Source organism: Alternaria hordeiaustralica (assembly GCF_023758085.1).
Source record: "Alternaria hordeiaustralica strain BMP 2776 chromosome Unknown scaffold_1, whole genome shotgun sequence".
Lineage (NCBI taxonomy): Eukaryota > Fungi > Ascomycota > Dothideomycetes > Pleosporales > Pleosporaceae > Alternaria > Alternaria hordeiaustralica.
In genome coordinates, this window is record NW_026056773.1 from 1535584 (window position 1) to 1563550 (window position 27967).

The window sequence follows — 27967 nt, forward strand, 5'->3', positions numbered from 1 at the left end:
TCAAGTCGAGTTGTGGAGTCGGATCCGCTGTCAGAAAGGCCACGTCTTCGATTCCAACGATCTGTATACGCTAATCCTACAACGTTCCTAGCATTACGCAACGGCTTTCTACCCCACTACTTCTGTCCCCTAGCCCAGATGCATCTGAAAGATCTAGACCCAGATGGTACCTCGAGTCCACCGACCATACCACAACCCTATCATACAATTCCCCTCCTCGGTCTGGATAAGTATACTCTTCCTTCTCCCTTCACGTTAACCTAATAAAAAATAAACACCCTAGAACCTACGTTGCCGCTAGGTCACCTACTTTGCAGACTTTGGTCTTAATGTAGCCCGCAGATCTGTTCAGCTTTTTTTTTTCGGGTATGAGGTGCCTTAGCAATATAGTCAATACCGCTTTTTGCGTTAGGACGCACGCGAGACCTGCCGAGCGTTGTGCCGAAGCCTTCTTTTCTCCTGTATCTCCGGTGGTTGCTGGTCAGCAGTCGCTCTGGTCCTCGACACCGTTGACGCCTTTTGGTTCCGCCACGTAGTGGTCAACAGAACGTAGGTCACAATGTATCCGGCATACTTAAGCTTGATATCGGCGCGATTCCAATAGCTTAGCGCATCAGCCGGCTTTACGTTCACTGATTTCCGGATGGCCTTGATAGCCAACTGCTGTTCGACACTGAGGCCAGTAATCCTCTCCATGGTTTTATCCAAGGAGCCAGTGTCGAGGGTTGGCCGGCTGAAATGGTCCTTAATCGTGTCGTTCCCTTTCTTGTGTTCGAAGAGAGCTTTCACTGGAAGTATGCTGCCGGTTGATAACTGAAAGACGTAGGAAGTAGTCGACAAAAGGCCGGGCAGATGAATGTGTCCGAACAGCTTAGCTTGGCAAAAATCGATGATTCTCTCCCTGAAAGCGTACCTCCGTTGTATGTCAGTAACTATCGACCCACGATTCCGGTTGAAGGCTTCTGGATGGTTGATGGCGAAACTGATGCGATGGATGACACGACCGTTGGCCGATGTCTCTAGCCAGGCTAGTGGCATTCCAGAAGCGTACCGCCTTTCCCCGAACGCCCAGACAGTAGTATGCGGGATGGCCATCGACTTGAGATACAAAGTGTACGAACGGATTGCCACGTTCCCGACAATCAGGGCAACTTTGGAGTTCGACAGACGAATAAAGACGTAGGCAGCAAAGTCCCAGAACTCGCGGACGTCGGCTGGCAGTTGGCGAAGAAGGGACATGGAGCTGTCCCCCCAGGGACTAGCTTCCTATCAATGCGCCTTAGGCACACATCGACGTGAAGTAGCCCGTGGTCTCGTATAGTGGCTACATGGTAGCCGAGCTTACTGTAGAATGTCCACATAGATGCGTTGGAGAGGTCATCAACCGTTCTGTACCGAAGGTGCACGGTAGAGCGTGGATCTGCCGTGGGGTAACTTGACACAATCATCAGTGTGTCGTCCAGACTCCCAACCGGCTTGCACAGAAGGCTTGGGTCCATATCGAGCCAGTGTGGTATAATTGGGATGTCGAGCGCTACCTAGAGAGGTAGAGGTACGAAGTTAGTACATGTCTCACATGCACTTCGTACAAGCAGAACTTACTTCTGCGGCGGCTGCATCTCCCGATAACCCGTCAACAACAGGATCTGTCAAGGGCCAGGTATGTGGATTGATCTCTCGAACAGGTATGCGGATTGATCTCTCGAACAGGTATGCGGAACGGCGGTGAGCTCTGGAGGTGCTGGTTGACCTGCAAAAGTACAAAGTCAGTATATGCTTCACATGCATTTCGTACAGACAGGACTTACCGAGTCCCAAAAGATTCTTATTCTTTGGTTGGATATTGAGAGTACAGGGAAGGCGGTTTCGAACATGCGCACAACATCGTCGCCAGCCAGGGTGATGTCAAACAAGGCATCGTCGGATAAGGGGACGTGAACAGATGACCATGCAAGTCGCTCAGCGCCGATGGTCTGCGGATCGGTCTCGTCTTCGAAGTCTGATTGGTGGAAAGCATTCACGTCGAGTTCGTCCTGCTCCCCCGATAATGTCTTCTGGGCAGCCGTCTGGACCTTAAGAGGCTGGTGGTTTCTAACAAGACGCTGCTTCCTAGGTCTCTTGCGGCGGTCCTTCTGCGAGTCACCCTCCTCCTGCGAGTTATGCTCCTCTTGTGAATCATCCCCCTCGCATTTTGGCTAACCTGCGTTTCTTGGTAACATGGTGCTTCTTGCGTGTTTGCCTATGCTTTTCCTGTTCTCCATTCTAGTGTCTATTTTGATTTCCGAATTGGTCCTCGTCCTGTATTAACATTACCGACGACCAAGAGGATTCTTGACTCAGATATGCGGATGAATGCCTGGGCGGCAGTGGCCCAGTATTCTCGAAGATCGGCAGGAAGCTGGCGGAGGAGACTAAGGGAGCTGTCACCCTCAGGCACGGTCTTGCGATTCAACCGCCGGGGAAAAACGTCCACATGAAACATCGAATGCTCCCTAATATCAGCGGCGTAGAAACCCATCTTTGAGTACAAAAGCCACATGGAAGGGTTAGACATATCGTCGATGGTCCCATAAGCCAAGTGCACAGTTGAGTTGACGTCAGCAGTCGGATATGAGGACAACACCATGAGAGAGTCGTTGGGGCTCCCACAGGGTTTGACTAACAACCTCTCTGACATATCAAGCCATGCAAAGTCGTCTGTAGAGTCAACCTGGTGGTCAGGAGGGTGAAGAGCTTTCTCCGCATCGGTAGCTTGGCCCCAGTAGCCATCCATTGCTGTGTTTGTAGTTGGCCATGTCGTCGGATACTCCTCGCGCACTGAGATGGTGAGCGGCGGCGATGTAGACAGGTGCTCACGAGCTGACTGGTAGAAATCTGCCATGGCACTGGTTGCAAGAGCGGGATAGCCGCGTTCTACCATCCTTACGACCTCCTCGCTAGACAGCGTGGTATCCGTTAATTCTTGATCTGTAAAGGGCAGGTAAAGCCATAACTCCCGTTCCGCTCTGGCAGCTTCTGGGTCTTCAGCAACAGCATCGTCGATGACCATGGGTGGCTCTGCTCCAGCATTATAGACATCCCATCCATATAGTTCTTCATTGTTTGGGCGCTGTAACCATAGATAGCAGCTTCAACCGGGTCGGTTGCTGCGGCAGCTGATGAAGAAGCAGGCGGCGGAGGCTTGGACTGCGGCCGATGTAAGTAAAGACAGCAGCGGCGACTTAGACTGAGGCTGTCGTGAGTAAAGACAGCAGCTTCGACTGGTGTGGTACAGCATTGACAACGGCGGACGTGGGTGCATGATATTAGTGTAAGCATAGCTGCTATTCTTCTTTTTATTCCAACGATGACTGAAATGAAAAGTCCCACCATGACATGGCTGATGAATCGGTGATGGATAGCCGTGGGTATCTAAACGTGAAATGACCTGGACGCGGCGTAATAGCCATGCGTCGTATGTCGTGTGGTGTTATCCTTATGCCTAAACGCCGAAAATTCCATATGCAAAATCTCCCTCCCTCATCCCATAATTGCTCCGTTATGCAATGCGTTTTGGCATGCTAACAGACCTTCGCCGATCCGCCTACCACCAACGCCGTAGATGTCTCATCCAGAAGACCATGTCGAGCCCTAACATGTCGAGTCTGACAATGCAGGAAACGTTTGACTCGTTAGTTATCTTGAGCGGTCTCAATCTGGGCATATTCCTGCCAGTGGCCATCAGCAGCCCTCTTCCAGGTACGAATGCTAGCGTCATCTCCAGTAGTGACTAGAAGATCACCTGTAATAATTGTTAGTTGTGACTGTGCATGTTCTTCCGGTGTGACTTACCCATCTGCGAGAACGCGACACGCCAAACCGCTCCGTGATGATTGGTAAGCTCATCGGTCATCTCTACCTTCTGCTTGATGCGACCAGGATACTGCTCGTTCTCAATGGAAGTGTCGGGGGCCTTGGAAGCTCCTGCCAGTCCAGCTCCGATACCAGATGGGGCGTTCTGTCGATGGCCTCGAGGAGAGACTGAAAGCGGAGCGGAAGACGATGCTTCTCCAGATGCAGTGTTCCTATCCTCGGTCTGCGTACGAAGCTCATAGATGCGAATAGCGCCGTCTTTGCTAGCTGTGGCCAAGATGTCGTAACCTCGCATAGAACCATTCGCCCAGGCTAGGTCTCGAATGATCTGACGAGCACCCTCTAGCTTCGCAACTTGGAAGAAGCGCTTGGCCTTGTCGGTGCGGAAGACAAGGACATCTTTCATAGCAGCAACAGCGAGGGATAGCGACTTGCGGTCAAGGCCAGCGGTGATGGCGGTCCAACAGGGTAGCTTCTCCTTGTGAAAGACGACCTTGAAGCCTACCTCCTCTTGGCGCTCGGGAGGGTTGTTCTCGGAGACCCAGCGCTCTGCCAGGATAGTCCATTCGTGGAGATTGTTCTGATCCTGGGGCTCGTACACAGTGAGATAGCCGTCGCGGGTGATGAGCGCGAGCCAGGTCTCCTGCATGATGTTCTTGAAGTCCAAAGACATGAACGGCGCGTTGGTCAATGAAGGGAGTACGTAGACCAGCTTGAAGCGGTTGCCAGACATGGCCACCTCGGTGACGTCCTCTTGCCAGATCTTGCAGCGACCATCTTCACCAATACTACCGACAACCTCGCCCATGAAGGGGCCGTTCCACTTGACCTGTACATGAAGTTAGCGACGGGTCACAAAGGTGGCAAAAAGGCATGCAGGTGACCGAAAGAAGATTTGCGGCTGAAGATTAGATAACTTACATCGACAATCTCGGCATCGTGAGCTTTCCAGCTCTCGACCAAGGTCCACGAATCGTCCTTCTTGTCCCAGACCTTGACGCGGTGATCTGAGCTTGCCGTGACCATGCGCGTGCCGAAGTAGTTGAAGTCGACAGCGAGTACGAGGTCCTGGTGGCCATGCGAGAAGGTCTGGAAGCTTCGCTCTGCAGCCATCTCAGCGTAGGCGCGATGCGCACACACAAAGGCCACCTCTAGTTGGTCGATGACGCGCTGCTCGACGCTGCCGGTGCTGCCGTCGGCGCAAGGCTCCTGAATCAGGGGAGCGATTAGATCCACGTGCTCGATCTCGTCTTCGAAAGCGGCGGCGATATTGAGATGCGGTCTCCGTGCAGGCGACCGTGCTTCCTCCTTGGTGGGGCCCAGCGAGGACGAATCGCTGACTGCAGCAGAGGGCAGACGCGACGCTGTCAAGTGCTGGAGGAAACTTCGCGACGCGAGATGACTGCTCACCGCATTCAGACCGTCCAGGAGCTCATCAGCCTTGGCCGAGCGGCTGGCTTGGTTGTGGTCCGCCATGTTGATGCCAATGTTCGTGGGTCTATCGTTTCGGGTTAGCAGAGCAGGAAGAAGCCGAAACAACACCTTGCCAGAATCTCTACTCACCAAACACCGCAACCACGACCTCGTGCAGATTGTGCTGCTCTGTTCGTCTCTCGCTCACTCGGCGAGCTTGTTGGTTTCGTTGCTGGAGTCGTGGATCTGTTCACAATCTTTATCTGTCAGTCTCAAGTCCACTTCGAACGATTCACGCAGAGTCACGCTCCGGGTTCAGACAAAGAGGTGGCGATTCGGCAAAACGGCAGGTCGTGACGGTGTTGCTGTGGGGAGGTTGCGCAACCGTTGTTGATATCGTCGCGACAGCAAACGGCCGCGCGGAGTCAACAGCTACAGGCGTCCACGTGCCAAGATCCGCCGTCACCTCGACATCAGACACTATCACTGTCACCATGGCGAGCGCGCTATCATCAACAGAATCACTTTCACTGCTCTCCCTATCGCTCGCATGTGTCGGTGTGCTGGCCAACACGCTTCACGGTGACGGTGAGCCGCTTGTTGCGTCGATAGCGCTCAGTGGTCTGGCCTTTGCATTCTGTTATGCTTTGATACGATGGCTTGGAGATGCCTTTGCGAAGCGTGGCTTCAAAGGGAAGGATCTATGTAAGCTGAAGCAGATTGAAATGTGAGTGTCAAGTACTGCATATGATGATAATCGACTAATGACGATAGCCCAGAGATGATGGGCGCGGTGTGTGCTATGGTGTACCTTTTCATCTTGATCTTCTTCGTACCATGGCCGTTCTACAAAGACATTGTAGTCGCAACATCAGGCGGCGGTAATCGGGACACGATCAAGGAACTGGAGCTGATCGAGACCGGGAGGCTACTACACAGGTTTCCTCACAACAAGCTTGCGTCCTATCTGTCGGCCATACTTTCTCTCCAGTCGATCGTACTGCTCGGTATTGGTGACGACCTGTTCGACATAAGATGGCGACACAAGGTGCTCATCCCAGCCTTTGCAGTAATTCCCATGCTCGTGGTCTACTTTGTCGACTTTGGTGTGACGCAGATGGTCGTCCCACTACCACTCAGGCCTTACCTTGGCGAGCTCTTTGACCTGGGTATGTACTTGCATCGATAGCCGTTTCTGAATTGCCCATTAACATACGCTCAGGCTGGCTTTACTACGTCTACATGGCGCTGATGTCCATCTTCTCCTCGAATAGCATTAACATCTTGGCGGGCATCAACGGCATCGAGGTGGCCCAGTCTATAGTCATTGCAGTCCTGATTGTCGGCAATGATATGCTGTATCTCTCACCATTTACGACGTACCCACATCCAGCGACGGATTCGCATCTGTTTTCGCTGTATCTGCTACTACCGTTTATCGGTGTCTCGATGGCCTTACTGATGCACAACTGGTATCCAGCAAAGGTGTTTGTGGGCGACACTTACTGTTACTTTGCAGGCATGGTCTTCGCCGTAGTGGCCATCCTCGGTCACTTCAGCAAAACGCTCATGTTGCTACTCCTACCGCAAGCGTTCAACTTTGTCTACTCGGCACCCCAGCTGTTCCACATCGTACCATGTCCCCGACATCGGCTTCCGCACTTCAACGCACGGACAGGTTTACTGGAGCCCTCGCGCGTCGAATTCACCAAACCACTACGACGACCGATAGCGGAGAGCCTCAAGGTGCTGCACCGGCTTCGGATGCTCGATGTTGAGACGGATGGGAAAGGGCAGGTGGTCTCGTCGAGCAACTTTACACTAATCAACTTGTGGTTAGTATGGTTCGGTCCCATGCGGGAGGACCGCTTAGCTATGGGTTTGCTCGCGTTCCAGTTCGCGATTGGACTTGTAGGACTATTTGTGCGGCATCGCATGGCATTGCTTATCTTTACAGCGGACAACTTGTAGATGTGTGGGTATGCATATAGACCGGTGGGTGTACTATAGTATCGTGGAACATGTAAATTACTGGGAGGATGGCTGGAGCGCATCTGACACAAGGGACCTGCCGGGAGTCTCGGCGTATTGTATTCACCCCGCGTTGATAGAAGCGATACTGGGTGGGAATAGCGATACAGTCGAAGGATCGCGGTCGGACGAGGTAGCTCGCTTGCTTATCAACGGCTATTGTTTTCTTCTTCAAACACAGCAAATTGCTTCTGCACTTGGGCTACTGTCATGTCAATTCCAGCCTCACGGAGCGTGGGTGAACATGTGGGCTGGCCAGGGCCTCGTCAGCTGTCGTCGCAACATGCTCGTCCAGTGTCAAATCGGAACGTTGGTAGACTTGCTGACGCTGCAGACGGCGGCCGGGAGGCGGTGCAGTGGGGCAGGCGCAGTGCGGGGCAGGAGCGACCTCTCGACACGTGAATGTCGTCATTGGTTGCGGAAACAGTACCTAGAGGAGCGCTCGCAGCGCCAGAGGCGATGCGCGACAAGGTTGCCTGCATGTTATATCGCCCAAGAGCGCTATCACCGCCTGGCACCTACCAGATGTGAAGTATCGCAGCCCGACAGCGGTGGAGGCCGAGGCGGACCGTCATCATTCGCGGCGTGATTGGCGGCTGTGCCCCTCTTACCATCGACTCCGAACATCGGCCGGCATCTTTTTGTGCCTCGTTCGCCTTCCATGGATTTGAGTTCCACACGCGCCTCATTTAAGCCGATACCTGCCCTGGCCGAGCACGTCTCACTTTCTTGATCTCCAACTCTATTTTCCTGCACCTATTTTGGACTTGTTGTGCAACTTCTACCTCACATATCCAATATGCCGTCTGCTGTGAAACCGCCGCAGACCCTGTACGACAAGGTCTTCGAGGACCACATCGTCGAAGAGAAGGAAGATGGCACAATTCTGCTATATATTGGTATGACATGCGCTGTGTAGCTATCGTTTCTTACTGACAGCTGCACAGACAGGCATCTTGTCCATGAAGTGACATCACCAGTAGGCAGACCTCCAAATCCGTCCTGCCTTTCCACAGACTCACACAACTACAGCAAGCTTTTGAAGGCCTCCGAAATGCCGGTCGCCGAGTGCGAAGACCGGACTGCACCCTCGCGACAGTCGACCACGTATGTGTTGCATCTTGCAGAATCCAGCAGCAGCTAACGGTAGCAGAACATCCCCACCGCGTCGCGGAAAAACCTCACTACGACCGAGAAATTCATCGAAGAGACCGACTCGCGGTTACAATGCATGACCCTCGAGGAGAACGTCAAGGCCTTCGACCTCACTTACTTCGGCCTCGACGACAAGAGGCAGGGTATTGTGCACATCATCGGACCCGAACAGGGCTTCACGCTCCCCGGTACCACCGTCGTATGCGGTGACAGCCACACATCCACACATGGCGCTTTCGGTGCCCTGGCCTTTGGTATCGGTACCAGCGAGGTCGAACACGTTCTGGCCACACAGACCATCATCACACAACGGAGCAAGAACATGAAAGTCCAGGTTGAGGGCGAGCTAGGACCTGGTGTTGGCAGCAAGGACATCATCCTGCACGTCATCGGCAAGATTGGCACGGCCGGAGGAACAGGTGCCGTCATTGAATTCTGCGGCTCGGCTATCCGCGGCTTGAGCATGGAGGCGCGCATGTCGATATGCAACATGTCAATCGAGGGTGGCGCAAGAGCCGGTATGATTGCGCCTGATCAAATTACCATCGACTATCTCAAGGGAAAGCCTCTAGCACCCAAGGTTGACAGCCCGGAGTGGAAGAAGGCATGCAGTTACTGGCTGGGTCTCAAGTCAGATGAGGGCGCCAAATACGACATTGAGGTTCTGATCGACGCAAAGGACATTGCCCCGACTGTCTCCTGGGGTACTTCACCTCAGGATGTCATCCCGATTACCGGTGTAGTACCTGGACCTGACGACTTCCAAGACGAGGTCAAGAAGCTGGCATGCGAACGCGCTCTGAAGTACATGGGTCTGACTGCCGGCACCCCAATGCAGGAAATCCCACTTGACAAGATTTTCATCGGATCTTGCACAAACGCCCGCATTGAGGACCTGCGCTCAGCTGCTCAAATCGTTGAGGGCAAGAAGGTGGCTTCCAACATCAAGCGGGCCATGATTGTGCCCGGTTCTGGCCTGGTCAAGAAGCAGGCTGAGGCAGAAGGTCTTGACAAGATCTTCAGTGATGCCGGATTTGAATGGAGAGAAGCTGGATGCTCGATGTGCTTGGGCATGAACCCCGACATTCTTTCTCCCGGTGAGCGATGTGCTTCGACCTCGAACAGAAACTTCGAGGGCCGACAAGGTGCTGGTGGCCGAACCCATCTCATGTCACCCGCGATGGCTGCTGCCGCTGCCATTGTAGGAAACCTGGCGGATGTACGGAAACTTGCGCCACAAACGTCTGGACAAGCCAAGGGCTCACCGAAGATTGAGTTGGACGCGCAAGTCGAGCCTCCTAGCAGCGACGAAGAGCTTGAAAAGATCATGGATCTTCCTAGCTCCGGACCTCAACACACTAGCTCAAATACTGGAAGTACAGGCGGTGCCTCAGCCGGCATGCCTAAGTTCGAGACCCTCCGCGGAATCGCAGCACCTATGGACGTAGCGAACATTGATACCGATGCTATCATCCCCAAGCAGTTCCTCAAGACCATCAAGCGCTCTGGTCTTGGTAGTGCTCTCTTCCACGCATGGCGCTTCGAGGCCGGTAGTAACAAAGAGGACCCATCTTTCGTACTGAACAAGGAACCTTACCGCAACTCAAAGATCCTAGTCTGCACTGGTCCCAACTTTGGCTGCGGCTCAAGTCGTGAACACGCACCCTGGGCGCTCCTCGACTTCGGCATCAAGTGTATCATCGCCCCCTCCTTTGGCGATATCTTCTTCAACAACACGTTCAAGAACGGTATGCTCCCCATCCGAATTACCGACACCACTGTCCTACAACGCGTCGCCGACGAGGCGAACGCTGGCAAGGAGATTGAGGTCGACCTCCCCAACCAAGTCATCCGCTCTGCCGACGGAACCGAACTTGCCAAGTTTGACGTCGAGGAGTTCAGGAAACACTGTCTTGTCAACGGACTGGATGATATTGGTCTGACCATGGCCAACGTTGACAAGATTGAGAAGCACGAGCAGAAGCGCACAGCTGTCTGGCCTTGGCTGGATGGAAGTGGCTTCCTGAAGAGACATGGACGCGGACCAGTCAAGGTACAGGCTCAACCTGTGCCAAAGACCAATCGGGGAGAGGAGATCACCGAACCACTGGAGTGGTAGAAGGTATATTACGAGGGTAAAAGTCGTACTTTAGTCAATCTCTTTGGAGTTTTGTATAATCTGGCGAGCGGCTGCTCTGCGAACTTTGGGTTAGGGTGTTTATGTTGGGACTAAGATATCATATGAAATGAAATGCTATATATGAATGATCTAGTTTTCGCACCTGACTGCACTGCGCCCGAGCAATGCTTTGGTTTCGGTAGTATGCTTTGATATGTTCTTTTGCCCAAGTATTGCGCGAAACCAGCTTTTGAGGTATATCGCACTTTGCAAACCATGCATAACGCATCAACGCCAGAACACCCAAGATCCCAAGATAGAGTTCCGTCACATATCGATACAAGTCGCATGAGGCATCATGTCCTACCGCCCCTGCTGCCCAGCCAGTCCCGGTCCGTCTCTCGTCCAGCCACTCTTTCGCATGCCCTCTTCAATCCTGCCCCAGATCCTCTCCACAACCTCTCTGTCCCTCCATCTGCCCTTTTCGCTGCCTGTCCACTTGTCCACACCCACAGGTAGCACACCCCTACCCAATTGCTTCACCGTCTCTGGCGGCTCTTCCGAACTCCAGCCGACGAATATACCAGGGTAGTTCGCAAACAACTCTGCGGGCTGTGTGTATTTGTAGCTCTTGAACTGCCAGAGCTGGCCCGTAGTGAAAATGGCAACCACACGGCCCCAGTATGTGGGCTTGAAACTGGCGGTGGAATCGACGCAGATGAAAGTCAGGGGTTGTGAGGAGATGGACGGGAGGAGACGCTGAATTTGTATCATGTTCGCAGACGCGGATGTGCTGGACGAGTCTGTGGTGTTTGGTGGGACGAAGACGCCGTCGCTGAGGAATGTCTTTGCGTTCGAGGTGCGCAGGAGGGATGAGGCGGATGGGGAGAGGAGGATGATGGGTTGTAGACGGCGTTGAGGGCGTTTCTGGAGATTGGCAACAAGGGCGGGCTGGGGCGCGGGTAGCTTGTTGGCATCGGGGCGTGAGCGGAGGAATGTGCTGGCGATCTTGCGGTAAGGCGAGAAGTCCTGCAAAGTGTCAGTCTGCTGTAGCATTGAGATCAGGGAGCCGGTGGACACGTACTACGTTCTTGGATCCCCTCAAGACGCTGTTGTGGTCCCCCATCTTCCTCTCTCCGTCGTAGATCTGCAGTAACCGCGCATCCACCATCTTGCCTGCGGATCCTACTTTGGCACCCCTTCCTCCATCGACGGGGACGCCCTTGCCGCCTGCAATAGCCGCCGCATCGCCGGCGGCAGCACTGAGCGCGCCCCCATCTATAGCAGCGATGCTATCACTGCTCTCCGTCTCTCCACTCAACCAAGCGATGAGCTCAATCTTCTGCGCAAAGGTGAGATTCTGCACGCTGCCTCCCGCGCCGCTCGGCAGCTCCTCGTTGAGCGTCTGGACAGCGGCGAAGTAGTCGGTGACGGAGGCGTCCTTGTTCAGCCACGCGAAGTAGCAGCTGCGCAAGTCAACCGCCTTGCCGTCTGGCGCAAACCGCGTCGGAGTGCTCAGCGCAAACACCCGGTGGTCGCCCGAATCGGTATTGAAGGAGACATGTGTCGCGACGGCGAGATCTGCGACAGTATCGGCAGGTGTGGGTTCGGCGCTCGTGGTCAGGATGGGTGTTGCGCTGGCCTTGATGCTCAGGCGGAGGTTGTAGAGCGCATCTGCGACTTCGGCTTCTGCTGCGGCCATTCTGGGGTGATTGGCGCGTCGTGCGCGTGTGGGAGAGGTTGAGGACTGGGGGGTTGCGGTTCTCTGGCGTTGGAGGTGAAGCTTGATGCAGGTCGCGACTATGCGCATGTACTTTTGGGGAAGGATGCCGGGGTTTCTCCGATTGGAACGTGCCTCGGGCTTCCAACGCCTGCTTCACCCTCGCCAACAACATCTCTCACACTCGGGCCACATTATCCCATCATTCCCTCTAATACTACTGCTTACCGATTAGAAGGGGGTCGATAGCGAAACTCGTCAAGACGAAGCCTTTGCTCAATTGTGAGTTGGAGCAGACGCATGCGGTTAATGACTTGCACGCCCAACTAAAGCCCACTCTACAGACGACGTTGATGTTGGCTCAGACCCTCTGTAAGTGATGAGAACTGCTTTTACCTCCAGGGTAAGGCATGTTCTGCGTTACAATCAATACGAACTGAACGTCTCCATTACGCAACCTTGAGGGCATGCTTGAGAAGCAACACTGCATTAGGAAGGAAAGATGAAAGTAATTTGTTCTCATCATTACAGGATATTCACGTGTATGCAATAGAACCCGCTATCGCCGTCATCTATCATCCGCCGCCCATCAATTCACCACTTCCCAAACCCCTCCACCGAAGATTCCCGAGTTTCTACTGCACCAACACGCCGAAGTGACATTGACACCGACACATAATCGGGCAACCTTTCGTTAATGCACAAGGCAGCGCGAGCCGGATTCCCAGAAACTCATCGCCGTTCCCGAGCCCCCACTGCAGTAAGGTGCGCCGTGACGGTGACCGCCAGCCATCTCAGAACCCGAAGTCGCTGGAGTGACATCGTACCGACACATGTTCGGGTGACCTTCCATTAAGGCACAAGGCCATGCTGCTCGCGTCTGAGGGGCCGTTGGTCGGACGGGCGACTGCAGCTAGGGCTGATGGAACTCGGTGAGCACATGAAGAAGATGAGAACTTGATCTGCATGTTGTCAGTGAGGTATATTGGAGCAAAGGGAAGCTGACTTACGTTTTGCTACTAGCTACCGGCGAAGGCCATATTCTTGTAGGTTCGAGTGAGTGCAGGTGACGACCGTGAGTGTCGAAAGTGATGTCGACGGAGATAAGGAAGTGATGCCGACCAAAATGAGGTGGATATCCGCGGCCGATATGTGCAAGTAGGAAGCTGCTGTTATTGAGATCTTGTTGATCGAGTGGCGACTTCAGCGAAAGACGACGATGGTGAATGTAACGGTCTGTTGCTCGCTGGTTTGGAAGTTGTCGCAGTACTCGCTTGCTGTTGGTAAAAGCTGAACTCACTTCCGAACGTTAGCAACACAAAACCGGGGGAGAAGCTGATATACTTGTAGCTGCTGACGGGGCGATTGGAATCTCATCCCGGGGTGAGCAAGGGGAGTACCGCTGAAGCTTGCGCAGTAGTAGCGAAGTGAGAATTGATTGCGGTCATGGTGTTTGAGGGATCATGACAAAACAAAAGTGTTTCTGAACTCGAGGAATTGAGGACAGTGTGTGATAGAAGTGATGGGGATTGGGCGGGCAGCGTTGTTTATATAGCCAACTCAGCAGCGCTCGCCTTGCTGTCACATGTCACCCAAAATAGACCCTGATTGCCCAGGCGTCGTAAACCGCGCACGCGAAAAGTGGGGCTTACGTTAGTGCTCGCAATTCCCAGACAGGTTCTCATAGTAAATAGGTGAGTTCGGGTCTTCGTCTGGCCTGCCGACGACAGCCGCTGGGACCTCGTAAAAAGGGTTGCCTAACACTAGCGTTCGAGCTCAAATTACATTGCGTCATGGCTTCGTCTTCCTGGCATGGGGGAGGTGAAGGTGAAGGTGAGGGTCGATGAGGCAACTTGTTCTCACGTACTAGTGTGCGACTACCTATCCATACATGTGTTGGCTGTATACACTGTAACAAGAATTTTACTCTTATAGCTGTAGAGAACCGCGACAATCTACTAAACTTTGCATGACGGATGTGTCGTGAAAGACTAAAGTCCACGTTTACACCAGAGTGCACCACACTCATCGAGCAAAAGGTTGCTGGGTCAATTTTGGGGTACGAATTAATGAGATCAGTATGAGAATATATCGTGTGTTCAAAGGCAAATGTCAGATGTGAAAGTTATACATTATCATAACTATATCATTAAACTAAAAGTAGATGCTAATCTCTTCTTTGGATGTAGCTATCTACTGTCCAACAACAGTAAAGCTGTCCTGGACCTTCAGGTCTCGGCTGCTCAGTCCGACCCAGATGGTGAACTCGCCCTCGGGAATGACCCACTGCTGGCTGACAATATCCCAGTAGCTCAGATCCCTGCGCTGAAGCTCAAAGCTCACGGTCTCCTTGTCGCCCTTCTCAAGGTATACCTTCTCGAAGCCGCGGAGCTGGCGGATAGGCGTACCGGCTGGGGCGGAAGAGGGAAGGCCGACGTAGAGCTGGGGAACGGTGGCACCGGCACAGTCACCGGTGTTGGCGACAGATACAGTGACGTTGTAGAGAGACTCCCACAGAGCGGGGTTGCCACCGGGCTGGATGGGCAGCTGCTCGGGCATGGATGTGATGTTGTGCTCCAGAGGGGAAGACTCGATGTCGGAGATCTCAAATGTGGTGTATGAGAGACCGAAACCGAACTCGTAACGGACAGACATGTTCTGGAGATCGAAGTGGCGGTAGTCAATCTCGAGCTTCTCGTCGAACCAGCTCTGCCAGTCGGCAAATCCGGTGGTGTTGATGGCGGTGGTGGGAGGCGCATTCCAGTCATCACCGTTCTCGGCAATGGTGTAAGGAAGGTGACCAGAGGGGTTTACGTGTCCGTACAGGATGTCAACGAGCGAGTTTCCAGACTCTTGGCCGGGGAAATGGGCAGCCAGGATAGCGGTAACGTTGGGGTGGTCAGCCCATGGCAAAGTGTTGACACCGGCAGAGTGGGTAACAACGACAGTGTTGTTGCAGTAAGAAGCGACAGACTCGACAACATCGTCACCCTCCCAGTCAGATCCCAGGTGGGCACGGTCATCGCCTTCCTCAGCCCAAGTCTTGAGCATAACAATGCAAACTTCGGGGACAGCGCGGGGAATGACAAGGGTGCTGACATTGTTGGCGATGATGTGAGTGTTGTTGAGGAAGAACTGGGTGATACCGCCATCCGCGGCGACACGGTTCTGAATGGCACGGAGAGGGGTGACCATGTAGGTGAACTGGCCGGTACCTGAGCCACCGCCAGCGAGAATGCTACCGTATTCGTAGTTCTGCTGGTTGATGACAGAGCTGCGTGCTGGGTCGCCTGCGTCGTTACCGAAGATAGCGACGTTCTGGGGAGCCTTGAGAGGCAGAGTGCGGTCGACGTTCTTGAGGAGGACGCTGCCAGCGGCACCATGGCGGCGGATAAGCTCGCCGTGGTTGCCACGGACATCACGGCTGACTTCGCCGGTGAGATTGTACTCGCGGGTCCATGTGCTACGGGGCGAGAAGGTGTTCAGATCAGCGCCTGAGGGGTCAGCCGAGGGGAAGTCTTGGTCTTGGCCGAGTTGGAAGTAAGGAGTCATGATGCGCATGACCATGTCGTCGATGCGGGAAACATCAACGGTGCCGTTGTTGACAGCAGCAGTGACGTTGCCGCCAAAGTATGAAGGGAGGCCAAAGTTCAGACCGTAGGCACCAAGTCCACCGGGCATGTTCATGTCCAGACCGGCCTCGATGGAGGCAACACCAGAGTGAGTGGCACCCCAGTCAGACATGATGTAGCCCTGGAAGCCAAGCTCAGTCTTAAGCAGACCGTTCTGCGAGGCGGAGTTCTGGCATCCGTAAGAGCCGTTGATGCGCTGGTAAGAGCACATGAAGCTGGCAGCGCGGGCCTTGGCAGCATTGGCAAAGGGCCACATGTAAAGCTCGTGCATGGTGCGGTCGTCGATGTTGGAAGAGAGAGCCGCCGTCGTCTGCTCGGTGTTGTCGTTCTCGTCTTCGTAAAGCGGGTTTCGCATGATCTCTTGCTCATTGCCAATCCAGTGCTTTGCGCAGGCTTGCACACCGGCATCCTGGATACCGTTGATGGTCTTCTCCATTGCCACACCACTGAGGTAAGGGTCAGAGGAGAATCCCTCCCAGTTACGGCCTGCATAGGCGGAACGTCCGAGAGGACCAGCGACGGGACCCAAGAAGACCTGAGAGCCCTTGGCCTTGAACTCTGCGCCCATGGCATGACCACGCTCGTACATGATGTCCTTGTCCCATGTCGCTCCGGCAGAGACACCAGCGGAGAAGACGCTGGCGTAGTCTGCAACACGAATTCCAAGAGGACCATCCTGAAGACACAGACCGGGGAAGCCAAGACGAGGGATAGCAACAATGTTGCCAACGCAAGGTCCGGCTTGACCAGTGACCATGTCAGCCTTCTCCTCAAGTGTGAGCTGGGCTACGAAAGCTTTCGCCTTCTCAAGACCCATCTCCCAGCCACCAGCGCCGGTGATGTTTGCTGCAGAGCATTAGATTGGTCACGAGCGAGGTTGGTGATGTAGGATAACTTACGCGACGGGTAGACAGCTGGTGAGGAGCCATACTCGGTCAAGATGGTGGTGTTGAGCGGCTGTACGTACTCAAACGCATCTTCATCGCGGCCACCGCCTTCGAAGTTCTGAGCATTGACTGCTGCCAGGAGGACAGAGCCCGAAAGTACGGCCGAGACAAGGGAAGGTGCCATGATTCTGGATTGTCGAAGGTGAATCGAGTGCCTGGATGACCATCATCTTTGTGCACAGCAGTACTTATATACTGCTCTTCTCTCGGCGCATGCTCGTCCGCCCGGTGGCAGTCCTCGTCCCGATCAAAAGGCTAGAAGCCGATGTGGCAGCCACCACCATGTCCCGAAGTTTGCCCGTGCGGGTTGCGGAGTCTCCACATCTCCGTACCATACCAGTGTTGTCCTGGTATTAAGGCGCACGACGTCATCTCAAGGCTGCGTAGCGGTTGCCAAGCGGGCGGTCGGACGTGTGCATGCGCGTCGGCAGATGGTTGTGGAGTAGAAAACGAAGAGGTCGGAGCCGGGAACATTGACTCGCGATGATTTGCGGGGATCGTGAGGTTGGCTCATGACTCGCGACTGAGAGTCGCCTTGCATTGCTGCTGCAGTCGAACTGGCAGGGTTAGCTTCCTGGGGACGAATCCTGGATGATGCTGCTACTGCGTACATCCACGTGCCGTGAACCACAGCTCTGGTACTGGCAGTTTGATCGAACAACGTTCCACGAAACAATCTCCGCAGAATACCGGTACACCTTCCATCACGACTCGCGCGTATGGGGAAGTGCGCGAAATACGACAGTACACGACTAAGCTCCACGCCTCCAAGCTTGTCTGTTTATCCTAAAGCGGGGCGAGATCTTGGATTTTGTGTGTTGCCGACGAAAAGTCCCGAGAGGCATCGGTAGGCATCGTCACGAGGCTCATGGGTAACAGAAATTTTCGGTGCATGGAGCAAGCGTCGGACCCAGTGGAGGTATTCGGTAGGCGCTAAGCCAGCAGAAGGAATGCACCCTTGGGAACCCCAGCATCGTGACATGGCGATCGCTCCGGAGCTCCACAAGTCACTTCCCCGCAAACGTCCTGGGCCGAAGTTGTGCCTCAAGTCGGGCTTAGATCGTCAGGTCGAGTTGTTGACAGGATAAAAACCTCGCATCGCGGTTGCCGAGAGCCGTTCATAGGTGCGGATGCTGCATTGCAATTGCCCAGGTCTACGGGTGTGTCCATGTAGGGTGCACTACATACGTAACGGTGCAGGAGTTGATGACCCAGCGGGAGGCTCTGGGCCTAGAATACGAAGTACGAACTGGTTGAGTGTGTATGAAGCTGGGCTCCGAGTACCAGGATGAGAACGTGACTTGGATTCGTAAGTGTGCGCAGATGGATAACCGGGCATCCATACAGGGAATGTCCTTCCCTTCAGCAGTGACACGAACTGGTCAGGGCTTGCACTCATGACTTCTCGGTAATTTACGAGATTTGACATTCGATAGCTTTGTACTTGACAGTTACTGGTACCCAGGTTCTGTTTTCAAGCTGCGCTGAGTCAAGAGTGTCCCTGCTTAGCAGAAAGTAGCAATGGCTATCCTTGCACAAGACCCTAGTGTAGTTGCGACATCACGATAGAATGACAAGGGAACTCTGGGTTCCACGAATGTTTGTTCGACTTCGCCTTGCATCTGCATGTCTTTCGTCCCTGATGGCATGCTTGCCTTCCACCTGGGTACAGGGTAGACTTTGGATTTCCAAACAGATTGATCAACTACAACGATCGGAACAATACCTTCTCAATGTGTCTGAACCAAAAACAGCTATATGGGGACTGGAGTAGAGAACGGAAAAGAGTTGTCTTATGCTCAATTCGTTACACGAAAGTCGCTGCTCTCGTCGTCTCGATTGATGATGTGTAATGGCTGAGACGACTAATCTAGAAGCCAAGGTGAGGGCGATATTGCTCTTGATAATTTGTGTCTGCTCACGAATATTAACAGGCTCAATGTCGGTTTGCGGATAGTATAGGTCTGCGTCGACTGCTCCAGCCGTCCTCGGAACTGAAAGCTTGAATACATGCGCCTGAACATAGCTAGGAACAAGTGTAAACATCAAGCACTGTCGGAAATATACCGCAACACTCCCAAATACGATCAATAAGTAATGCGTGAGAGGCGTACCAAGTCTTCATCGTGCCGGCAGACTTGTGTTCTCTGGTTGAATATTTGGTGTCGCGCCAGGAACGACGATTGACCAAATCAAAAGCTGTGCCGTCGCGGTGCCTCGGCTAACTGCGGTCTATCAGCGATGAGGTCGCCAAACACGCCGCGCACAACGTCGACGCTACAGCTCCAGACTTGAATACCTCTGGGCGAAAAGACTACAGAACCATTGCAGTCGCACAAAAACATCTTAGATACGATCGAAATGCCGCTCCTCCGCCTCAACCCCCGCGTCCTACACCGCGCCGTTGGAATTCGCGGCTATGCAACTGCCCAAGCCCCGGCTATAAACGTCACAAACGTCCCAGCACCACACTGCGGAAGCATACGAATACTCTCGCTCAACCGGCCCGCGGCACGCAATGCGATATCACGGCAACTGCTCACAGAGCTGACGCAACAAGTGAACAGCCTACACAATGAGGGGGACCAGGGATCAACGCGGGCGTTGATATTGGCGAGCGATATAGAGACAAGTTTCTGCGCGGGCGCGGACCTCAAGGAGAGGGCTACGTTTACCCAGGAAGAGTATGTCTAGTATCATAACGGTCACATGAGACGAGCGACAGCTAACGGATGGCAGCACATCCAACTTCTTAACCACACTACGAGGAACATTCGCGTCGATATCGCAATTACCCATCCCCACAATCTCTGCTTTGGCAGCACCGGCTTTCGGCGGCGGCCTCGAGCTAGCCCTCACCACACACATGCGCGTCTTCGCTTCTACCACTACCGTCGCCCTCCCCGAGACGCGTCTTGCCATCCTTCCTGGCGCGGGAGGAACATATCGTCTGCCCGCTTTGATCGGCCTCTCGCGCGCACGAGACATGATCTTGACAGGCCGCCGTGTTGGAGCGCCAGAAGCCTACTTCCTGGGGCTGTGCGACCGGTTAGTAGAAATCACGGCAGAGGATGTACAACAAGAAGGGGCTGCGCGGAAGAAGGTCTTGAACGAAGCGATTAGACTAGCAAGGGAGATATGTGAAGGTGGACCGATAGCGATCAAGGCCGCGCTTCAAGCGGTTGAAGGATGCGCGTTGGGCGAGAAGGCTGAGAATGCTGCATATGAGCTTGTGGTCAGGACAAAGGATAGGGATGAGGCGCTTGTCGCGTTCAAGGAGAAGAGGAAACCCGTGTTCAAGGGAGAATAATCGAATGTTAGTGGCGCTGGTCAAGTGCTGAGATATGCGCCTCTGGCCTGAGTCAACATGCTTCATTGATGCCCTGTACGAGTGCGATACACGCTGCTTCACATCTTGCTCTTGATCTCCTCCAGCAGCTTGCTCAATTCGCTCTTGTCCGCTTCCTTAGTTGGCCACTCAATCCCGAGACCCTCCTGTTGGTTCGGCTTTGGGATTAGGTGGAAGTGTACGTGATCCACGACCTGGTGGGCAATCCTTCCATTGTTCTGTAGGATGTTGTAGTCTTGGATGTTCTGCGCGATAGCAATTCGCTTCGTGACGGAGAGGACTTCGGCGAGCTGGTCGTCGGGAATGTCGTGGAGCTTTGCGCCGTGGTGTTTGGGGATGATCAGCTAGGCGGCACGTTAGTTTTGGCTGGTTGATACTGGAGGGACTAGAAAGCATACAGAGTGGCCTTTGCTCAAAGGACCGATGTCAAGGAAAGCAAGTGTCTTCTCGCTCTCGAAGATCTTCATCGAAGGGATCTCGCCTGGTCCTTCTGTGAGCCATTGTCGATTGAGAGAATAGCCAAGCTAAGAGGTTGTTACCCTTGATGATCTTGCAGAAGATGCATGCAGCGGAGGACATTGTGGTACTCGTAGAATGGATAGTTGGTTGGTTGGTACGGGTCTGGTTGGTGAATGAAGATGACGCAGCGAGCTTATGCTTTGAGAGCGAAGTGGGGTTGACCGAGGGACATGTGGGGTAGCTGTTTAGCGGGACGGTTCCGCCGTGCTTCACATGTATATTCCAATCACGATCGTATGCTCATGAACACTACTGCACTGGTTGTAGAAGCATTCATCCTCTCAAGTATAGCTACCCTATGTTCTCGCGGGTCATGACTTTGCCCACTTCCACGATGGGCACTCAAAGTTCGCATAGCATCTAAACTCGTTGCTCAGTCCTTTGGCGTGCTTGATCTCGTAATCAGTCGTCTTGGTTCCTACTTTCCCGTATAATTTGTCTGTAACCAGGCTTTCCATACGCTCGCCAGTGCAGACAATGAGACGCAGTGAATCTTGCGTCCATGACTTCGCTAGCCATCGCACGGTCAAAGCAGCTATGTTGTGTTAGCGACATCGAACCTACGGTTGTTGGAGACATATCATGAAAGTACCTTTAGTTTGACAATCTTGACTTAGAAATGGCGGGTCGCAAATGATGACATCGAATGAGGCCTTCATCTCAGCTGGTAGTTGGATCGCCTTCTCGAAGTCGTAGCGCACGAACTCTTTGAAGACGGCAAAGCGCTCGTCAAACTCCAGCAATTTGATCTGCGGCCGGCACTTGACTTCACCCGAGTTCTAACGAAGTCAGCTTTTCTCCTCTTGCGCTTCCAGATCACTTACCAGTAGATTTTTCAACTGGATGAAAGCACTCGGCGCAGACACGACTGCTATCCTTGTCTCATCTGTCGCACCATCCAGAAGCTGTCGCGCAAGCACCATAGCGGTCTCGTCGCTATACCAAAATTGACTTGCATTCCAGTCTTCCGTGAAGGCGTCCATGGACAACTTCCCTTCGAAGTCATCCTCGGCTTGGCCTTTTAGTTCTTCAAACTGCTTTTGTCGTGCATCCCGCTCGCCATAAAATTCTTTCAGCGCGGCAAGAGCATCGCCGGAGAGCTGTCTTCATCTGTTAGCATCTGGGCTGCGATCAGCTAGTAAGACCTACGGCATCTCATCGTCGTCTTCGATTGGCGCCATGTTGAGTTTGGCCCAAGGCAGGTTGCCGCACAGTGTACCTGAAAAGTGATAGTTTGGTTGCGTCGTATCCCACTATCGATAACAATGTGCCTCGGCTGTGCTGGTCCAGCTGTAACCTGAGGGAGCGACCATGCGCCCGCGATTGCGATGGCCGTCAGCTACCTCTAGCACACGCGCACTCTACTCAAAGATGGCAGAATCTTTGGTATCGCTTCCAGAGGTTGAGCAGGTCAGCGATCGGGTTATCAGGGTTCTGGGCGGCAACCCCAGCAAGGTGAGCGCCGTTATCATCTAAGGGACGGCGCGATCTGACAAAGCTCAAGTTCACGCTGCAAGGTACATGCGGTTGCAATATTACGGTCAATATGTTCTAAGTAAATTAGGCACGAACACGTACATAGTTGGTCGTGGCGCATCACGACTGCTCATTGACACTGGCGAAGGCAAACCACAATGGATTGCCTCGATCAAAGCGCTCCTTTCAAAGGAGAACATCGCCATCGATAAAGTGCTATTGACGCACTGGCACCACGATCATATCCAAGGCGTCCCCGACCTACTCGCGCACTCTCCCGACACGAAGGTCTACAAGAACGATCCGCGCGACGACTGGCTCGCGATAAGTGATGGGCAGAAGTTCGAGACGGAAGGCGCAACCCTACGTGCCTTCTTCTGCCCGGGACATACCACAGACCACACAGCTTTCGTGTTGGAGGAAGAAGATGCCATGTTCACGGCGGACAACGTATTGGGTCAGGGCACAGCCGTATTCGAAGATCTGGCAGCGTACATGAAGAGCCTCGACGCCATGTCGACGCAGTTTAGAGGTCGCGCATATCCCGGTCATGGGCCTGTCATCGAAGATGGCCCATCAAAAATCACTGAGTATATAAAACACCGCAAGCAGCGTGAGAAACAGGTGTTGGATGTACTTGCGGAGAGTCAAGGCATGGGTTCTATGGATATTGTGAAGGTAATATACAAGGAGTACCCTGAGAATCTCTGGGAACCGGCGGAGAGGGGGATACGCCAGATTCTCGACAAGCTGAAGCAGGAGGGCAAGGTGGGCGGTGACAAACTGTGGGTACTTAGTGGGAAGAGTAGTCTTTAGATGTTCCAATGACACATAGTTTGACATGGCTAAATTCTGATAAGCGCCCAAGTGACTTAACTGCGCCCCACCACGCCCAAGTTCATGTACGAAGACCCAAATCATTCCGCAGTGCGAACCTAGCACAACTCATCCTAATCATAGATGCATCAAATGCAAAATTCCTTATCAAACCATCAGTCGCGGTGCCAGAGTGGTTAATGGGTTAGACTTGAATTCTTCATTCAGTCATCTAATGGCTTCGGCCTCGCAAGGTACATACACCCAAACCACACATCAGAGCCCCATCTAACAGAGTCGCTAAGTTCGAATCTTGTCCGCGACGTTGTATTTAATGCCTGTAGACAGTGGCATCTTTTTTGCGCGGTTGTGGTTGAGGTTGAGGGTGAAATGGTGGAGTTTTGGGGCCACCCAACCGCCCAACTTTTTGCACCACCACGACACTAAGACTTGTAATCTTGTAACAATTACCGCTTACTGCGCTGCACAAACACAAACTATAATAATACTTCAAGGTTCACAACAAATGTCCATCTTCTCAGAAGGTCAATACCTAGGTACCCCATGACTCCTTTTGCACTTTCCAAAAGTACCACCACCTTGTGCTGCTATTTTCCTAGCATACAAACCTTCCTGGCCTGGCTTGCTTACTATCCTACGATTTGCTTTTGCTCATTTACTTTTTGATACCTTTGTGCATCGCGTGGTAAGACGTCGCGATGAGATAGCAAGCCACCGGTATACGAAGAACGGGCTTGTAACGCACCCCTGTCGCTTACTTGGTTCTACTCTAGAGCCTCTTCATGTATGCTTGAACAAGTACTAGCTGTCCATAGAGTTGACTACATCGTTGTCCACACGCGCAACGGCACGAGAAGTGGTCATAATTCCGTGTTGCATTTCCGGGTTTTGCTACATACATACTATTATAACTCAGTGAGTATAAAATGTCTAGGACAATGTACACTTCTAGTAAGAAAATAGTCCTAACAAATCTTTTGAGGATGCGACACAAATTGTTGCCGCCCCTGGTGAGGGCTGCGCCCACTTGCCATCACGGCCTAGGTCCTCGCTTACTCAATGGCGTTCTTGCCCCAGACCCCGCGCAATTGCACACCCAAGTGCGCATCTTACCAGCGACGATACGCCAGGCTGTCACCCTCGGAACGCGACAAAAGTCATGGATCTGACTGACGATGCCGAAAGCATGGTGCAAGATCACACCGATGCTGATGACGACATCGAAATCACACAGAGCGGCGATGGTATCTCACAGCCTACGAACGCGCGCATTCAAGTGTCGAAGACTTTCCGGCAAGTTTGTCTGTAAAGGGATGTGTAGACAGAACTAACTAGAATGGCCTAGTCTGAGAGGACCCATGATCACGCTCGTGATCGGACCAGCGCACGAGGCTGTGTCGATCCAAGTCCATCAAGATATTCTTACAAGAACTTCTGAATTCTTCGCCCGAGCCCTGAAGCCTGAATGGGCGGCCATGCGGGAGAGGCCGGATCATATTGAGCTACCCGCTTACACAGTAAAAGATGTTGAAACCTACGCACACTGGTTGTACTCTGGAAAAGTACCAGCCAGGTGCTTCGATCTCTATCGAACCTTCGAAGATGGCGAGGAAAACAATCCAGTTTGGATCGACCTTGCGACCGCATACGTGTTTGGTGAGCAGATACTGGACTGACATTACCAGCAGACTGTTCTTAACACCATGGCTGGTGTTCAAAACGATAGTTATGATGTCGCAGATAAGCCACCGGACCGGAGAATTCTCTGTATACCAGATTTTCCTTCTGAGGAGGCTATACGTGTTCTTTACCGTGGCACACCCGAAAGCTCGCCCATCAGGGCGTTAGCCGCGGACATGTGTGCATATGCTACCCTTCAGGACGAGGATCGAAGGCCAGACTTCAATCGCTTGCCTCGCGAAGCATTGGTGGACGTTTTAGATGCGATACCGAGGATAAATTCGATACAGAAACTTTCGCGCCCATGGGATGAGGACACGGAAAGTTATTGGCCTATGCTGAACGAAGTCTGAGAAATGTATGTTCTGCTACCAGTTTGTATTCGTTCGTGCGCAATCGCAAATCTAATTCACTCTAGCCGACCTCGCAGCAATCCGTGGACTCACAACTTCTCTCGCCACCGCAGATATGTTTCAACATGTTACTAGCATACAAAATTGGTTTAAGCCATTCACCGGTGACAACACCATCAGCGACTGAAGGGTGGCAACTTTCCAACTGTACACTATTCAGGCAAGAGAAACTATGTAACACCAACCTCTGTGCCTCTCAAAGGACAAGGTCGCGTAGAGCCTACGTCAACGTTAGGCTGCCTACTTTGTAAAGTGTTGCTTCAACGTATCCTGCAGCCCTGTTTAAGTTTTACCTTACAATGAGATCTGCATGTGCTCACAGCATGTGCGCGTCTTTGGTGCGAGGTGTCTTCTCTCTAATAATAAGAGGGAGCTCATCGTGCGGCATTGGGGCCTTTTCAAAGGTCGATTCATCAATGAAGACTTTCCTCACGATACAGACTAGACTAGCAGGCTTCCTCGTTTGCATACAAAAGATTGTTGCTTTGTTGAACGTCTGGTGCATGAATGCGGGCACAATGCAGTTAAGTAACACAGTATATAATTGCGATGCGGGTGTATCTCCTAAGCACCTTGTTTCACAGTATGCAGCAGTATATACTCTTCTAAATGTTCTAGTATTTGAAACCAAGCCATGAAGTTCGGTGCGTCCCACTACAAAAGGTCATATCTTAGAGGTTTGACGATGCCTGGAAGATATTCAGCGCACGCTACGATGCGCGATTGTGAATGTCTTTCACTTCAGTTGCATTTCACTCATCACCGCTACCGCAACCACGCTGGACAATGTATCGCAGTGCCCGGTGGCTGTCTCCAATAGGTGCGTGCACTTGCGCCGACCGACTGAGTAGCTGTCGTTCTGCCACTCCCCTAGCCTATATAAACCCCCGATCCCTCGACTCAATACCTCAACACTGCACTGCTTTACTCTACACCACTCAACGAGAACTTCCATCAAACTCCACCAAGAGTCACCTGAGCCTCATTCTTAAGCAAACGTCAGCAATCAGAAAGATGGGAGGCAAGAATAAGAAGAAGGGCGCCTCCGGCGCCGATGGGGTAGCCAGTTCGAGCAAGAAAAAGAAGGGACGGGGCGGCATGAGCGACAAGCAAGAAGAGAACAAGACCAGAACCTTGGAGGACCTTAACTCTTCCTCAGCTTGGGATCGTGATGATGCCGAAGACGATGCGACACGCGAACCGGATGACGTTGCCGAAACTTCCGAAGAGCCCATCGAATCCACTCCGACTACAGAACAGGCACAGGATATAACTGAAACTGAGCCAGTCAAGAACGTCGACCCGCAGGACGAGCTTCCACAGCAAGAGCCCGATGTCGCCGAAACTGAGACACCTTGGACTACGACGCCGTCAACGCAAGAGAAAAAGACAAGCAACGTATCAGACGCTGGAGATGTCTCTAGTGATACCCTTCCTGATAGCCAAGATCCTCCCGACTCATGGTCCTTTGGTGAGAAAATCGTCACTGATGTTGCGAAGTCTCAAGATGCTGGACAGCTCCAAGACACCACAAACTTTGAAGACGATCTAGGCGATAAGCTCAAGCATCTTTCGCTCGGAAAACAGACATTGAAAGAAAACGTTGAAGTAACAGATAGTGAAGAGAAGCAGGGCACAATCGTTTCAGCTGATAAAGTTGTGGGCCGGCCAAAGATCGAGGATGAAGCAGCACCTGGAATTGTGAACGACGAGCCTTCAGCTCCTCTCGAAGCTCATCGGGCGCTATCATCGCCGCCTCTCAAAGCACAGCTTGAAGAAACCCATGAGCCTACCGAGAATCTGGGGAACAAAGCACGAGCGTCGTCCGAATTGCCTGTCCAAAAGTCGAAGCCCAACGATCGACTTGCACCACCTACTCAGAAAATGGTGAAGCAGCCTGCGACTGCGCGACCCCTTGCTGATAAGCTACCACTGCCGAGCAATTCTGAGTCCTCTACTCAGGTCCAACACACCCAAACACCACCACCGGCACAGTTGCAGCAGCCTGCCAAGTCCAAGCCACCCACTCAAGTGCAACACACCCAGACACCACTACCGGCACAGCCTGCCAAGGCCAAGGCTGCCATTCAGGCTCAAACACAATTGCCGGCACAGTCACAACAGTCTAAGACTTCTGTTCAAGCTCAAGGTACCCAAACAGAAACATGGACACCGCCGCTGCCCCCAGTCACGCCTAAGAACCCTACTCGAGATCAAGGCACCAATACAGAGCCATGGACGCCTCCACTGCCTCCAGTCAAGCCCAAAAATGCTACTCGAGACCAGGGCACCCAGACAGAGCCATGGTTTGGGCCACAACCGCCGGCCAGACCCGAAAGTATCACCCGCAACCAAGGCGCCCAGACACAAGCTTCGTCTTCGTCAGCCCCGGAGTCGAAGTCTCATGGTAGGTCGAAGCCTCCTCTTCGAGGGATCTTGAAAAAGTCTACCGCTTCGCCGTCAGCTTCCACTGGGCCGCGGAACCAAGAAATCGAGATCCCCCATGGCCCGCGAGCACCACGACCTTCCAATTCCGCCACGCCATCAGCTTCCACCGGGCCGCAGAATCAAGGAAGCGGCTTTCCCTATGGTCGGCCAGCACCGCTGTCTAACGGTCTCGCACAATCTAATCAGAACCGGCGATCGTTGGAACCAGAGCGGAACAATCATGGCACGGCTAGGTCGACTTATGGCTCAGCAAGCGGAACACCACTCGGAAGATCCAACGTGCCTGCAACGCCTCCGGCTCGATGGACTCCAGATCAACGCAGAACACCTCGACCAACCCCAATCCAAGCGGACCCTGATTTAGTTGTAGAGCTGG

General features: G+C 53.1%; 11 protein-coding genes and 1 non-coding gene across 12 annotated transcripts; 6 read left to right on the forward strand and 6 right to left on the reverse strand.

The window, feature by feature from the left end:
- Window positions 1–408: 408 nt before the first annotated feature.
- On the reverse strand, window positions 409–3277 carry J4E84_000464 (uncharacterized protein; the record flags this gene model as incomplete). Its single annotated transcript, XM_049383104.1, has 4 exons — window positions 409–1266; window positions 1809–2150; window positions 2711–3128; window positions 3273–3277. The coding sequence occupies 4 exons, from the start codon at window positions 3275–3277 to the stop codon at window positions 409–411; spliced, it is 1623 nt and encodes a 540-aa protein (XP_049248622.1).
- Window positions 3278–3671: 394 nt separating this feature from the next.
- Window positions 3672–5328, reverse strand: J4E84_000465 (uncharacterized protein; the record flags this gene model as incomplete). Its single annotated transcript, XM_049383105.1, has 3 exons — window positions 3672–3781; window positions 3832–4681; window positions 4774–5328. The coding sequence occupies 3 exons, from the start codon at window positions 5326–5328 to the stop codon at window positions 3672–3674; spliced, it is 1515 nt and encodes a 504-aa protein (XP_049248623.1).
- A 431-nt stretch (window positions 5329–5759) lies between these two features.
- J4E84_000466 (uncharacterized protein) lies at window positions 5760–7236 on the forward strand (the record flags this gene model as incomplete). Its single annotated transcript, XM_049383106.1, has 3 exons — window positions 5760–5992; window positions 6040–6434; window positions 6488–7236. The coding sequence occupies 3 exons, from the start codon at window positions 5760–5762 to the stop codon at window positions 7234–7236; spliced, it is 1377 nt and encodes a 458-aa protein (XP_049248624.1).
- Window positions 7237–8095: 859 nt separating this feature from the next.
- Window positions 8096–10570, forward strand: J4E84_000467 (uncharacterized protein; the record flags this gene model as incomplete). The annotated part of the gene is made up of 4 exons (XM_049383107.1): window positions 8096–8195; window positions 8244–8275; window positions 8329–8403; window positions 8450–10570. 4 exons carry the CDS (start codon window positions 8096–8098, stop codon window positions 10568–10570), a joined length of 2328 nt encoding a protein of 775 aa, XP_049248625.1.
- A 363-nt stretch (window positions 10571–10933) lies between these two features.
- J4E84_000468 (uncharacterized protein) lies at window positions 10934–12272 on the reverse strand (the record flags this gene model as incomplete). Its single annotated transcript, XM_049383108.1, has 2 exons — window positions 10934–11599; window positions 11655–12272. 2 exons carry the CDS (start codon window positions 12270–12272, stop codon window positions 10934–10936), a joined length of 1284 nt encoding a protein of 427 aa, XP_049248626.1.
- Window positions 12273–14483: 2211 nt separating this feature from the next.
- Window positions 14484–16993, reverse strand: J4E84_000469 (uncharacterized protein; the record flags this gene model as incomplete). Its single annotated transcript, XM_049383109.1, has 2 exons — window positions 14484–16768; window positions 16822–16993. The coding sequence occupies 2 exons, from the start codon at window positions 16991–16993 to the stop codon at window positions 14484–14486; spliced, it is 2457 nt and encodes an 818-aa protein (XP_049248627.1).
- Window positions 16994–19230: 2237 nt separating this feature from the next.
- On the forward strand, window positions 19231–20179 carry J4E84_000470 (uncharacterized protein; the record flags this gene model as incomplete). The annotated part of the gene is made up of 2 exons (XM_049383110.1): window positions 19231–19553; window positions 19609–20179. The coding sequence occupies 2 exons, from the start codon at window positions 19231–19233 to the stop codon at window positions 20177–20179; spliced, it is 894 nt and encodes a 297-aa protein (XP_049248628.1).
- Window positions 20180–20277: 98 nt separating this feature from the next.
- On the reverse strand, window positions 20278–20797 carry J4E84_000471 (uncharacterized protein; the record flags this gene model as incomplete). Its single annotated transcript, XM_049383111.1, has 3 exons — window positions 20278–20562; window positions 20617–20699; window positions 20758–20797. 3 exons carry the CDS (start codon window positions 20795–20797, stop codon window positions 20278–20280), a joined length of 408 nt encoding a protein of 135 aa, XP_049248629.1.
- A 251-nt stretch (window positions 20798–21048) lies between these two features.
- Window positions 21049–21918, reverse strand: J4E84_000472 (uncharacterized protein; the record flags this gene model as incomplete). The annotated part of the gene is made up of 4 exons (XM_049383112.1): window positions 21049–21272; window positions 21342–21516; window positions 21562–21841; window positions 21887–21918. The coding sequence occupies 4 exons, from the start codon at window positions 21916–21918 to the stop codon at window positions 21049–21051; spliced, it is 711 nt and encodes a 236-aa protein (XP_049248630.1).
- Window positions 21919–22108: 190 nt separating this feature from the next.
- J4E84_000473 (uncharacterized protein) lies at window positions 22109–23029 on the forward strand (the record flags this gene model as incomplete). Its single annotated transcript, XM_049383113.1, has 3 exons — window positions 22109–22192; window positions 22242–22254; window positions 22302–23029. The coding sequence occupies 3 exons, from the start codon at window positions 22109–22111 to the stop codon at window positions 23027–23029; spliced, it is 825 nt and encodes a 274-aa protein (XP_049248631.1).
- Window positions 23030–23208: 179 nt separating this feature from the next.
- Window positions 23209–23354, forward strand: J4E84_000474. Its single transcript has one exon. It is a non-coding gene; the product is annotated as a tRNA-Ser (tRNA).
- A 2803-nt stretch (window positions 23355–26157) lies between these two features.
- On the forward strand, window positions 26158–27955 carry J4E84_000475 (uncharacterized protein; the record flags this gene model as incomplete). The annotated part of the gene is made up of 2 exons (XM_049383114.1): window positions 26158–27733; window positions 27825–27955. The coding sequence occupies 2 exons, from the start codon at window positions 26158–26160 to the stop codon at window positions 27953–27955; spliced, it is 1707 nt and encodes a 568-aa protein (XP_049248632.1).
- Window positions 27956–27967: the final 12 nt, after the last annotated feature.